Source organism: Caloenas nicobarica, chromosome 3 (genome assembly GCF_036013445.1).
Source record: "Caloenas nicobarica isolate bCalNic1 chromosome 3, bCalNic1.hap1, whole genome shotgun sequence".
Taxonomy (NCBI): domain Eukaryota; kingdom Metazoa; phylum Chordata; class Aves; order Columbiformes; family Columbidae; genus Caloenas; species Caloenas nicobarica.
The window spans coordinates 32,756,508-32,770,303 of NC_088247.1; the positions used below are offsets into that span (position 1 = coordinate 32,756,508).

Sequence of the window (13,796 nt, forward strand, 5' to 3'; positions counted from 1 at the left end):
TCTTTCTGCAACACAGTCGATGTTGCTCAAGGCTTTCTAGCACACTCTGTGTGAGCCTCAGATCCAGATACACACACCTAAATATAGAAGTTTGCTTGTGGGTGAGTACATGTGTGCTGCGTGTCTATACTTACAGTGGAGTCGGTTGAGCTCTGGGGTTTAGTCCAGCGGAGTACATAGAGGTGCCCCCTGTTACGTGATATTCCCTGCCGTCCAGTGACTTCTCCTGAAGGGCACAGCCTTCCCAGGTCTCAGAGCATAGCTGCCAGACCTAGGGGATGTCTCAGATACCTTAAGGCATCTCAAATGGCATTGGACGAATAAATCTGGGCAGCTGAATCAAGCCTTTTTTGTACCAAGCCCAGAGCGTGAGTCAGCTGGGCAGCCGGCAGGAGCCTTCCTGAGGATTAGCTGCACTTCCCTCAGTTGACGTGATTTCCTGGTGCTGCATGGGGAGTTTAGACACCTGCTTCGCAGGAAGACACCCAAATTTAAATGTCTTCACATGGAGCTGAATCTGACCCCATCCATTTTTGTGATCTCCATTAGGATTTGTGATGTCTCTAACCTTTCCTGGTCAGTTATCCTGCTTCTGAATTCTCACCCATAACCTGCTGTATCTGGTTGCTGTGCTCTTGAGACTTGCGCTGTGCAGAGACATTCCAGAATAGTTTATCCATTTCTGGCTCTTCCTGATCTCTGAGCTTGTTGGATTTACCTCCAGAAGCAAATCCAGCTCTTTTCGTAGGCAATTATACTGCAGCCACCTATGACCCAGCTATGTAGTAGCCAATGGCATTTTAAAATGTCAGAGTCAGCCTGGCCTGACACACTGTGGCCAACAGCGACACTGGCCAACAGTGACACTGGCCAACAGTGAACGGTCAGGGAAGGTGCAGGGCAAGCGCACAACCGTGTTTCTCCATAAGAGTCTCTCAGCCTCCAACTGCCTGCTAATTGGAGACATCCTGAACCAGAAGTTGGCCCTTGGTGTTAATTAGCCCAGGGTTAAATTTTCTCCCATGAGATCATCCTACTGGCTTTGAACCCATGTAAACTTTCAGTATCTTGTGATTTCCACAACTTAACAGGACACTCCTTAAACCACAGGTTTTCTGTGCCCTTCGTATCGTAATAAGAGCCAAGCCACCCATAGGTGAGTTCAGAGAAACCCAGGAGGTTTGCAGGCAGGGGTACTTGGACCTCAACTTACTTTGGTGGCTGAGCAGAATGAACCAAGGCTAATTCCTACTCTACTGGAGCAGGCTAAGGAAAGAGCGTCCTGCTTGTAGCTACAGCTGGTCTCTTCCACTGCTCACTTGCAGGGAACCTTTTCGCTTACTGGATCATTCATGACTTGTAGGAGCTATGCTTGGGACAAGACGAGTGTTCATACCCAACACGAAGGAAGCAAAACTTGTGTCAACAAGAACTTGATTTCAATTCTTCACTGGCAAACATGGGTTTAGATTATCCTTGCATAGAAACATAGAAACACCACAAAATCCTAAGATTTAAACCAGATATTTCTTACAAAGGCTCTTTAAGCTTTTAAAGAAGGTCAGGAAATTGATGGTGAGGTGATGAAGTAACACAGAGCTTGTTCTGTCCTTTTCCACTCCCTGCACAGTGCCGTGCCTGCCCCAGTCATCATAAAAGAACATTATTCCTTCTCACAGCATCTGTGTGCCATCACTGTGCCTCTTCTCCTCATCTCCCTTTAAATGCTGTTCTGGCTCAAGTGGCAGTTGGCTGGTTAGTTCATGCAGAACAAAACGCTCTCACGGTTTGAATCTGTGACCTGAAGAAATAAATCCTAACACTTGCTGGGCTTCAACAAACTTTCCAGGCTGCCAGCTAAAAGAATGTCCCTGAGTACCCAGCACTGTATTGCTTCCTTTCCAGGAAATGGTACATCAGAGGAGTTGTGTTCAGAAGCTACATGCCGCAACCACGCAGGGTTTGTGCTCGTAAGAAATTAGTGTGTGTGCTTGTGGTTCTACTGAACTCTCACCACTGGGGCTGCTATCTTTTTTTCCTACCTTTTTTTTTTCTTTTCTTTTTTTCCTTTTCATAGGAAAAGTCGCTATGGGAAAAGATATAAAGGGAAAAAGTTCTAGTCCACCTACTGATTTATACAGTTTGCTACATCAGGCTTCAAAGCTCCTACATGAGGTTCCTTCAACACTGCTCCTCTTATCCATACTTTTTAAAAATTACTACCCTCAGTTTTCACCTTGGAGTCTTCTGAGGCAGTTTTTGACACCTGACCTTACATCCTTACCTCAAACAGGAATCTCAGTGATTTGGATTCCCACCCAACCACAGGAGGGGTCTCTATTTTGTCCCCTCATTCAGCTCTTGTACATGTATGTGTTATTTATTCGTACTTGGACATTAATGATTTCTGTAATGTATTTCTTTCAGACATCATTGTTCTCATCGCTTCAATAGCAGTTGTTTCTGCAAAAACTCAGGGTAACATTTTTGCAACATCAGCACTGAGAAGTCTTCGTTTCCTACAGATCCTTCGTATGGTGCGCATGGACCGAAGAGGAGGCACTTGGAAATTATTAGGTTCAGTAGTTTATGCACATAGCAAGGTATGTAATCCTAAATTATTTTCTCTTGTTCATATCTTCACTTAGTGCGATTCAAGAGGAGGCCAAAAAAATAAACGCTTATCATTTTTGAGCAGAATACCTAAAATTTTCTGAAGTGACATCAGTTGTAACGGGCATTAGCATAGATACATTAGTTAAACGCTAAAAGTTTAAAAAATATGTCGAAAATGTTGTCCTTGATCTGCTGTTGTAATTCAATATATATTGTTGAAGTTGCTGGAGCATCAAGCCATAGGAGTAGATTTGGTCCAGTTTTAGACAAAATTTACATCTGTAGAGAAGCATTTGACTCTTAACTACCTAAATGCCAAAAATGTATATAGATATTTTCATTATGTCTTCCTTGAAATGCCATTCTATTCAATCTTTCAAATGGTTATTGATCTCTGATTTCTTTTATCTAGGAATTAATCACAGCCTGGTACATAGGATTTTTAGTACTCATCTTTTCATCTTTCCTGGTTTATCTGGTGGAAAAAGATGCAAATAACCAATTCTCCACGTATGCAGATGCTCTCTGGTGGGGCACAGTAAGTAAAGAAAAATAATATGGACTGTTAACCCATATGCTAGAGTGCTTTGAATTTCACTTACTGTGGATTTTAACTTAGTGTGCTGTTCAGTTAATTGTTTTCACTGGCAGAAAATTGGTCTGAGAAGCTCCCTCCTCCAGCTGTTCATTTGCACATCCATCATTCATTTCACCTCATCCTGCAGAATAGCTGCTTATGTGTTTCTCTTGCAGACCAGACCACTGAACCTTCAGGAGAAGAAAGCATTTTATTTTTTAACCCAGATCCTTTCAGTAATACAGTTGGTAGTATGGTCCCACAAAGAGCTGCTTTGATCCAAACCAGAGGCCCGTGAGCTGCAGTGCAGGAAAAGGAACAGGTGTCAGGAAAGAAAAAGGCAAAAAATTGTTACATCAGCTTTGCGGTGAAGGAAAGAGTATCGTCAGCATACTTAGAAATGATGTTGTTTCTCCTTCCTCTGTACCTTGAGCAAAAAAAGCAAAAGTAAATGTTCCCATTCTGGTTCAGCAGTGTTCTCCAATGATTTTTACAGGTGTAGAAGCCCTGATTTAGTTGAGCTCATGCTTAACTATCAAATCAATTGTTTTTACTTGGTTGAAATCTGTGAGATCTAAGTACGTGCCTGACTGCTTTTCTGAAATAAAGAAGATTGTATCATAGAATCATAGAATACCAGGTGGGAAAGGACCTCAAGGATCATCTGTTCCAACCTTTCTTGGCAAAAGCATGGTCGTGACAAGATGGCCCAGCACACTGTCCCACTGAATCTTGAAAATGTCCATATGAATGCTTACATGTTTAAATAAACTAGGCTTTAAATGAAAAATGAAAAACTGGGTCTGAAATTTTGCTTTTTTTTTTCTTTTAATGGCATAATGTGTAGGCTTTTTGCTTAAAGACACCCTATAGTGAGCTAGACTTCTGCACCGTGTGGGGCTTAAGAAGTCTGCCCCAACAAAGCCTACAGCAGAGCTATGGCCAGGCAGTATAAAACTGCTTTTTTATTTCCTCTCCTTCTGATCCTGTAGAAAAAACACCATGAGCTCTGAAAGTGAAATGGTAGTGAAATGATGCCTGTGAGATCATTAATGCTGACATAACCTACAGCGCTCATTAGTTTTCCTGGAATAAGTGCGAGACCTGAACCAGCCCCTGCCACCTTTCCTCATCAGAGGGATGCAGAAATGAAGCTGTCTCACCTCAGACCTTCTTCTAACAAGACTTCATTTGAACTCAGTAGTATCTGCAGGCAAAGACAATGTGCAGATGAACTGTGCAAAAGCCTTTTCCAAAATGCTTTGAATCCTTGGAAAATATTTTTAATAAGTTTTGTTTTCATTTTCAGCAAAGGTCAAGGTCACATACTATTAGTAGGACTAGTTTGTGTATTTGAAATTTGTTCATCTAAAGGTTAATCATTTGTTACATGTCTTCCCTAGAGGCTATATTTCTGTATTATCTGTGCACAAAATTGGGAGCTTGGAAAAGCCAGACCTAGGAGCTCTTACATGTGTATTTACAAATATACAGAAATATTTTTCCTGAAACTTGTTGCTTTAGAGCATCAATGCAGATCTCTAATAAAATACATTATTTTATCCTGTAATCCAAACACATGTAACATCCATGTTGGCTAAAGCCACGAGAAAAAGTTTTGCCCTCAGTCACACCACTGCAATTTATTTTGTGGTTTATCTGTCTGTAACTTTGAATGGAATTCAGCCAATGCAGGAGTTTCACTTCTCTTCAAAAGCTGAGTTCCAGGTTTGGCTTAAAGCTTTCTGACCTGCCCATATTGACACAGTTGTGAAGCATCAGGCTTGGGATGCTGGTGTCTTCACTGATGGGTACCTTGACTCTGGCAGTCTGCAAACACAGTTGTCCCTTTGGGGGTGACAGTGGGGACATGATCCTGCAAGAGACCCTCCTGAGGTCACATAGGTGGGATGTGGCAATGCATGGGTCTGGGAATGTGCATTTACAGGGGCTCGATTCTCCAGGAAACACCCTCCACCTCTCTGCAAAGCCATGTTTGACTGAGCACTGCATAGGCAGGGAGTTTGGACTAAGCAGGGGATTGTACCCACCTGCCACCAGGCAATAGTGAGGGGACACGTAGCATGAGGATCAGGAAAGTCCCAGCAAACTCAGACCCAACTCCTCTGTCCAACTGAAGCTCATGTCAGGTCCAGATCCTTGTCCCTGGGCAACTCTAGCAGCAGGAACAACATCTTTGTTTTAGAACTTGCTTCTCCGCTACCTGCTGACTGCTATTTTTTAAGGAAAAACCCTAAGAAATAATAATTATATAAAGCAGTACTTAAATTATTTTGTACACTATGAAGTGAAAATGTGTGACTCATAGGTCAGATAAGTGGTGCAACTGAGAAAATAGAAATCTCTTCTTGGCATCAGCAGGAGAAACAACAAATTATAATCAAAAACCTGAAAACAAACTATACTGTGTATTTCTATATCTTTTCTTCTTTCCGCAGTGTGCGATATGAAAACATTTAAATTTTTGATGCGCTTAAGTGCACGAAGTTACTGAAAATCAGTGTTCCCTCTTACCTGTTATCTTTGCCATTTTAATAATAGTATTTTTTGTATAATATGTAAAACAGTATGTGGGAAATGCATAACGTGCTTCTTAGTCATGGTTGTTTTTACTGCCAGAGTAACCCACATGCAGATTTTGAAAAGGTCAGATTGTGTGGCATTCTAGGGGAAATCAATGCTTAGTCTCATTGATTTGTTCATTTGCAAAAGTTGTTCTAATTTAAACCACAGAGTATCTACCAAATCTCAGACTGAATTCTGTGATGGAAGAGGTACAAGAAAGAAAAGACTGCATTGAAGTCAGGCACCAATAGTTATGTTAAATGTCAAGCTTTTAGAGGCACTTATGCCCCCTGCCCCTTACAGGACCAGACCCAGCATGAAGCGATTAACCCATTCATTGATTGAGATTATTTGAGGGCCATACGCTGCTATGGTCATTTCACTGACTCCATTTTTTAAGCCCATCATTTTATACTGAAACAAAAGGCAAGATATGGCATCCTAATTTGTCTGCAGATACTCCACTGTATCTGCAATGGCACATTGTACCGTGCAACCTGCAGTTTAAACATCATGCTAATTTTACTATTGTGAATATTCTTGTGGTTGGGGTCCCCACAGTACAGCCCAACACAGCAGCACACGAGTGTGTGTTATATGAAAAGTTCAAGTTCAGAATTTGCTTTGACAGAGAAGGTAAATTCCTTTAACAGAGTAAAATAACTGTATGGGTGCAAAAGGTCAATTCAAAAACGTAAGTATTTCAAAACCAAATCATGCATGGTTTTCTGAGAACTGCTAGTGTTAGCTAGAACTGTGTGTGCTTATAGTGGTATTTAGTTTCCAAGTTAATTAGTTTTACCTGCAAATGTAATGCAATTAAGATTCCTGTCTGTCCTACACATTTGGCAGAGTTTCTCTTAATAAGTCATTATTTTCTAGAAGTATCCAGTTGTTACAGTTAGATACAGAATGGTTCTGGCACTCCACAGTGACCTGTAGGGGAACAAAACATCTTACGATGAATAATATTGTCACAATTACTAGCTCAAATGATGACATTTTTCCCATTTAATGTAAGGATAGCATGAGCAAACTACAGTTTTTTTCAGGTAATTGGTGTCAGGTAAAGATTCAAAAGGTAAGTGCTGCTAGCAGAACATAAAACGACGTCAGAAAGAAATGTTAGGTTAGAGAGGGGCCTCCTGGATCCTATCTCGTCTAATAGAAGGCATCTAGATTATATAATCACATTCATTATTATATTACCTCACTTACTATTAGCATATTTATTAGCTCCAGCAATGAGATATAGCAGAAGTTTTCTCATCTTTCTGAGTTTTCAGTCTAGCCAGGTGACACTGCCTGCCTTGACTGGTCTGTCAAGACACCTCATTTATAGAAGCAACCAAGATGATACAAAAGACAGGACTCAGCTAAGCCATGCAGAGTGTGATCCAGTTGCTTGAACACAGGCATACAGTGCCATGGGAAATCCGCTGGAGGGTCTGCTGCCTCTCCTGCAGGTGGTCCCTGTTCAGATGCCCTACAGCATCTCAGGTGGTGTTAAACATTTGTTTTCAAGCAAGCCTGAGTCCTACATCTTAGGATAGGATGAGTTACCCGCTGGAGGAGTCTGTTTCCATTGTGCATGTTGCGGTGACCAGGTCATGCTAAACACCTAAGCGTTTTATTTTTCAAGTTGAGTGAAATGAATCATATACGAACAAAGTCTAAAAGGTTTGGTTTATTGTCCTGGTTTTGGCTGTGGTGATGAGACACGGGGCCACTCAGCAGGTATCCCTAGAAAGACATGATGTTCACACATTGTTATTTCTTTTACTGCATCTTGATCTTCTTTTTCACCACTTCACTTCCTCTGACCAAGTCTCCTCTCGAATAAACAACCTGTCCCTAACTACCTTCACAGGTTTGCTACAGATTTTGTAGTTCTGTGACTGAGTCACTCTTGGCCTTGTATGGTACTGCTGATACAGTCACTTAGGTGCTGATGTCCTTGTAAGACTGCAATCCCCAAAAGGTCCCAAAGAGTTTCCTCCAGTCACCTTTGAACTTGGGTCACTTCTCCCTTAACCACCCGCAGGATCCAGCCTTCCCTCGCAGTGCTGCTTGTAACTTCTGTCTGCTTCTTACATTACTATCAGTGACGTCTGGAAATTTCGCATGTTGTCATGGTCTCACGTCCAGTAGTTTTCCACAGCCTGCTCAGTTAATTTAACCTCAGAATGATGCCAGTCCAGGCCTGGCCAGTAGTTTAGTCATTTGCTTGCAGCACCAACAAAGAACTTGACCCTGAAGTTGCCTGGAAAAATATTTTCTTAGTTGTGTGGTGAGAGGAATATAAAATGAAGATCAAATCCATTTGTTCAGTGTTGAGTAAGATGATACAGCACGGTGCTGACACCCGTACACCCATGTAAAGACTATCCTGAGATAAAACAGCTTAAAGTGAACAAGAAGCCACTGATACTCTTAATCATATACTGATACTCTTAATCATATACTGATACCATCAAGTCTTCAGGACCTAAAAGAATGGGGGGAAAGGCTTTAATATGGTCCAGTTATTTTCTTTGGAGTAATTCCAGAGATATAGTCTGTGTGACTGCTCCTGGTTTTGGATTGCTCCCAGATGTCATATCCCAAAGGTTCAAGTTTATCTTTGGCTTCTTCAGAAGACAGTTCGGTGGCCATATCATTAATATGCAGATGACACTTAGTTCTGTTTCCTTCTTGTCAGCCCAGGCAGGAGATATCTCTGTACTTTCCAGTGTCTGGCAGAGATAGGGAGCTGGAGAGAAGCCAAGAAACTGGGCTCGTTCCAGAGCTTCGAACTGTTTCACGATGACTGGCCTGGAAACAAATTTTGAGGAACTTTTATTCAGGGATTCATTTGTTCAAGTCCTTTGTTGCTCTCAGCGCCTTAATAGTCTCAAACTGTTCTGCACTTGCCCTCTGACAAGAAGAGCTGGGAATACCGTCTTCAGCAGACAAAGGAAAACCAAACCAAGCCCGTCTGCCAGGCCCAGAGTGTGGTTCAATCAGCTCATCTCTGCCAGAAAAGAGGGAGCTGCATTCCCATCTCCCTCCTTATCACTCAATCTCAGCCACGTGCTGCCTTCTGCAGGCTCTGGAGCTCGTCAGGTGCCTCCATGAGCTAACATAACAGCAGGAAGAAACCACACACAAATGTGGATAATTCTTTCTACCATCCTGGGTTGCACTGGCTCTCCAAAGAGCCCAGCAAAAGCTGAGAAAAAGGAATGGGGCAGGGAAGTGAAGAGGAGCAAGGAAGGAGAGTGAGACCTGGCAGGCATGCAAAGTGGTATGCCTGTGACCAGGCTCACATTACAAAGCCTGACTCTTGATAACCACTTGAAATTTCAGCTGCAGCCTTAATTCAGCTCACTCTGTTTTAGTCACTATAGCTTTCTGTGGGTAAATTACACCCGCAGCTTGTTCCCAACAATGGGAGCGATTGAAAGCACTGTTTACTATCTACAGAGCCCTAAATAGATGAAATCTAATTACTTCCAAAAGACTTTCCTTCTTTTGTCCTGTGGTGACCCCAGCATTAAATAGAATTGCTTTGGCCGTCTTGCCTAGGAATGAACTTTGAGGAATCTGGAAGCAAAATAATGTCTCTAGAAGGCATTTTCCTGAAGAACTCGTTCCTGCCAGAATATTTGCTAAGCCTGAACTTGCCCACATTTGGTACACGATGTAAAATAATTCTCCCTGCACATGTTCTCCACTAACAACAGGCCCTGGAGTCCTTGGCTTTCAGCCTACTGTTGTCTATCTTTGTCCTTTAACATGGTGTGCCGCTGCCTGAGCACGCGTCCCGCAGCCTCCCACCCAGCTTCCAGAAATCCTCCACTCTGCCCGCACCCCCTCCCGCTGCCCACACCACGCAGCAGGATGGGTCCGAACTCCCCAAGGGGGAAGCACAGAGACATGGCTTTCTCCTGCCGGTCCAGTCCCCAAGTTTGGGACTGGCACGCTTCCCCGGCCAGGAGCGGCCTGGAGGACATCTCCTTGGGTTGAGGAAGGACCTCAGCCACGCACAGACGTGAGCAAATAACCTTTTGCCTCGGAGACGTGCTCAGAAAACCAGCAACCACACGCCATTATCCCAGTGGCATTTGCATATGTGCCGCATTTCTACGTGGCCTGCGTCCAGTGAGTCGCATGTGGAGAGCCCTTTCACGTGTACCAAATCGTCTGCAGTGGGGCTCCACAGCAGGGCTGCTGGCTTTCCCAGCACAGCTTATGAAACCTCCGTGTGCTGAGCCGCCGGTTGCACTCACCACGTGAAGGGATCACAGATGCCCTCCTCTTCCTCCTCGGCCTCTCCCCACGTAGCTCTGAGCTAACATTGTCCACCAGCCTGAGGTACCTCTGCATCTGCCGCTGTGTAGGAGTCTATGAAGCTTCATGTCAGGAGTGATGTAGGTACGTCTGGGCCTGTCATAAAGAAGGGGAAAGGACCAGAAACTTCTTAAAGTTCCTTCCAGCTTTGGTTAGTGTTTTTTGTGTTTCAGAAGATGATCCACTTCAAATGGTACTGATGGGCTTGTAGAAAATGCAGCTGCTTCTTGCCGTTCTTTTGAATTGAGCTTATTTGTGAACTTCAACTTCCTTTTAGTCCTACTATATTTTTCCAGAATAATCTGTGTAATTTATATTTCTGTAGTTATGCAAATAGATACTGTTATATCTCCCAGCTGAAAACAGGTGAAACACTTTTACATCCCTGGAAAAGAACACCTTTTTCTGCCTGACTCACATAATTTCCTATCATTTGCCTCAACTTTAAGATCCCAGACCTTCTGGTTTACTATTTTTAAAACTTATTTATTGCTTATTTAGGTATTTTTCTCATATTTGTTATTTATCTCAGTTTCAATCTGTCATAAATAGTATTAAGTTTTCATAGAAAAATGTATTCATGTTAATTTATTTAGGTATGTTTTCCTTTTAGAAACAACTATATATATTTCATGTATCTTGGATTATTTAGTGGAAATGCTGCTTCATGGCGTGCAAATAGTCTGCAACTAATCTCTCAGTGACTTCTAGTAAACCACGTTGTTCATTCATTTCTTTTTAGATCACATTGACAACCATTGGCTATGGAGACAAAACTCCTCTAACTTGGCTTGGAAGGTTGCTTTCTGCAGGATTTGCTCTACTTGGCATTTCTTTCTTTGCACTACCTGCTGTGAGTATGCTTATAAAATTTGTAAAAAGGTAATAGAAACTCCTACCGCTGTTACAGTACAAAAAGCTGAAGGAACATCTCTACATGAACAACAACTGTTTAAGGCTTTTTGCTCTGTGACAACACTGGTGAACTGCTATCCAAAATCCAAATGAAAGGTTTGGTGTTGCTGTCATTGCTTGAGTTTCGGGGAGTTTCTTTGGCAATAACAAAACTTGGATATAATCCTGAATTTGGTAGCATACTATTGTTGAAAAATCCTCTGTTTTGTTATGAATTGTGGCTCATATATTACTGCTTTTCTTTCAGAATTTCAGCTGATATGATTTTCTGAATTAGATTCTATTGAAAAAAAGTGAGATATTTCTAATAGGTTGTCTTGTATGACCATATTCAGGCCACCAACAGCGAGTAATAGAAGGCATTAAATCAACCAAAAGCTAATGTCATTGAATATAAAAATGGAACAATAATTTTCTGTGAATGATTCTAAATAAACATAAAATTTATTATGTTGCTTTTATCAATGTTTGAGAGATTTTAATGGAAATGGGAATCATCAAATGATTGAAGTATAGTGTAGTTTCAGAACACTTCATTTTTGTGAGTGAATTTCCTTTCTTTTTTAAATTAGCATTGAATAAGCATGAAATCAAAAGCGACAGTTGTATATTGTTGTATTGCATCCTGTATAACATATACAGAAAATCAATATTTTAATGCTAGGATTCATTATCTATAGATCACTATAAAATATGTATGTTATGACAATACATTTGTTTTCAGCCACATGGCCAAACCACGACTAGAAGTCAGCATTTGCCAACAGCCTTGAATCATCTAGTGTACTGCATTTATTTCTTATTCTAAGTACAGAGAGTATTTCAGTATCTCTGGCATATTATAATGGATTCTAATTATATTTATAATTATAATACATTACCTATTTGTGAATACTTGACATTTAATGGCAGCTACTGTAATTAATTCTCTTTGTTACCTAGTCACCACTAACATGAAGGTTAGTGTTAGCAGGTGTACAATGAACATGTAAAAGATTAATAACCTTACATATTAGAGATGCCAGAGCTTTTGTTCTCCATGTCATATCTATATACAGACACTCGTTTTCATCACAAACACTTCTGTGTTGAATCTCTCTGTAAAGCAAGATATATGTGTGCATCTTGTACATTTATAATATTATTTTATCCTAAGAATCAAGTGGAAATATTTTTCCTTATAATGCAGACACACAAAAATATTACACTCTTTGCAAGCCAAGGAGGGAAACATTTTCAGTCTTTGAGTCTGTTCAACAGGGGTCAAAATTGTCTTACTCATTTGAAGGTAGAAAAGCCAAAAGGGGAGACATTTCATTGTCAGCTTTTATCATAGCCTATAGCATGAACACTGAGGACTATTTAGATGGGAAAATGAGAAGAAATGGTCTTAATCTGTCAAGCAAGGCATATTCTAACTATTCTAATTCAAAAGTTTTGATAAGCACTGCAGATATGGGCTTTGAAGTCCATATAGAGTTGGCAAATCTGGCAGCTGGGCATTTCATCATTCCAGGCTTAAATTCCTCTGAATGTTCCTGCATGATATTTTATACACAGATATATATCCGTGGCCCTTAGAGTTGCAGGAACATAGTGTAGCACAAACCCAAGCAATGGTTGGGATGTGTGGTCCCTGGTAGTACCATAGATGTTGTCTCTTCAGTATAAGGAGTCTTCTGCCTCACCATGAACAGGCACTGTTGTTGAGCCTTATACTGTCATAAATGTGTTACCTGAAGCAATCACATGGCATGACATCTTCACAAAACCTTTGTATGTGATCGTATATATTTGTTGACAAAACTGCCTACATAATGATAAATGGCGTATTGTCTTGTAGGGCATCCTTGGCTCAGGATTTGCATTAAAAGTGCAGGAACAGCATCGTCAGAAACACTTTGAGAAAAGAAGGAATCCAGCTGCCAGTCTAATTCAGGTAAATATGAAATCAGTGAAAAGGTAACAGTAGGTGGTTCAAAGTACGAATTTTATTTTTTCAGTTTGGAAAGTTTTGTGGAAATAACATTTAACGTATTGGTTATTTTAATGAAGTAAGTTTGTTCAGTGATTGCTGTGTGCTGCCATAATTGTGTATATAGCATTTCTATGCTTAGTTTTTGGGTTGTTCTATCCATGATGAAGAAACCAAGTCAGGGATGTCAATTGCATGCCTGCAGTTAGTGAATTACGTGGAAAAATAGAATTGATCCCTAGACAACCCAACTGGCAGCACAGCACTCTGGCCTATATTAAGCTACTTTTCATCTACTGTCAGGGTTTAGGGTGCTCCAGTGAGTCATGTACTTGGTGAAAATGAAAAGTGTCCTGCCCAGATAATTGCTTTCACTATTAGTCAATTCAAAACTTGGAAACGTAGGCACTGGCAATTCCAGAATGTCTGAAATTGTCTGAGGTGGTTTCTCTGAGGTGGTTTCAGCTCTAATATTGGCATGATGGTGCAGATCAACGATTTAGAAAGATTTTTTTTAAAGCAAAAGTGGCATGATATTGATTAAACAGCTGTTTTGCATGTTTTTTTTCCTTAACTTGCAGCCCTAGTTAAAAACGAGAAAATCCTCTAAAGAATGATTTTGCACCAAGCTTTACTCTACTTGATTCACTGGAAAAAAAAAATAAAGAAAGAAGGAGGGAAATAACCTTCTAGCATTCTAGTTTATTTTCTTGGGATCCCAAGTGTTTTATGGGTGCTACTTATGCTGGTTTTTTAATTCTGAAATAATAAATCCAAATAAAGAAGCTGAGCATG

General features: G+C 40.9%; 1 protein-coding gene across 2 annotated transcripts in view; it reads left to right on the forward strand.

Moving 5' to 3' along the window:
* Positions 1-13,796, forward strand: part of KCNQ5 (potassium voltage-gated channel subfamily Q member 5) — a 287,542-nt gene that overhangs the window by 236,020 nt on the left and 37,726 nt on the right. For both annotated transcript variants that reach the window (XM_065630523.1, XM_065630522.1), the window contains exons 4-7: positions 2,428-2,603; positions 3,029-3,154; positions 10,854-10,964; positions 12,870-12,965. In XM_065630523.1, the coding sequence (XP_065486595.1) occupies positions 2,428-2,603; positions 3,029-3,154; positions 10,854-10,964; positions 12,870-12,965 (509 nt within the window). The remainder of the gene's footprint in view (positions 1-2,427; positions 2,604-3,028; positions 3,155-10,853; positions 10,965-12,869; positions 12,966-13,796) is intronic.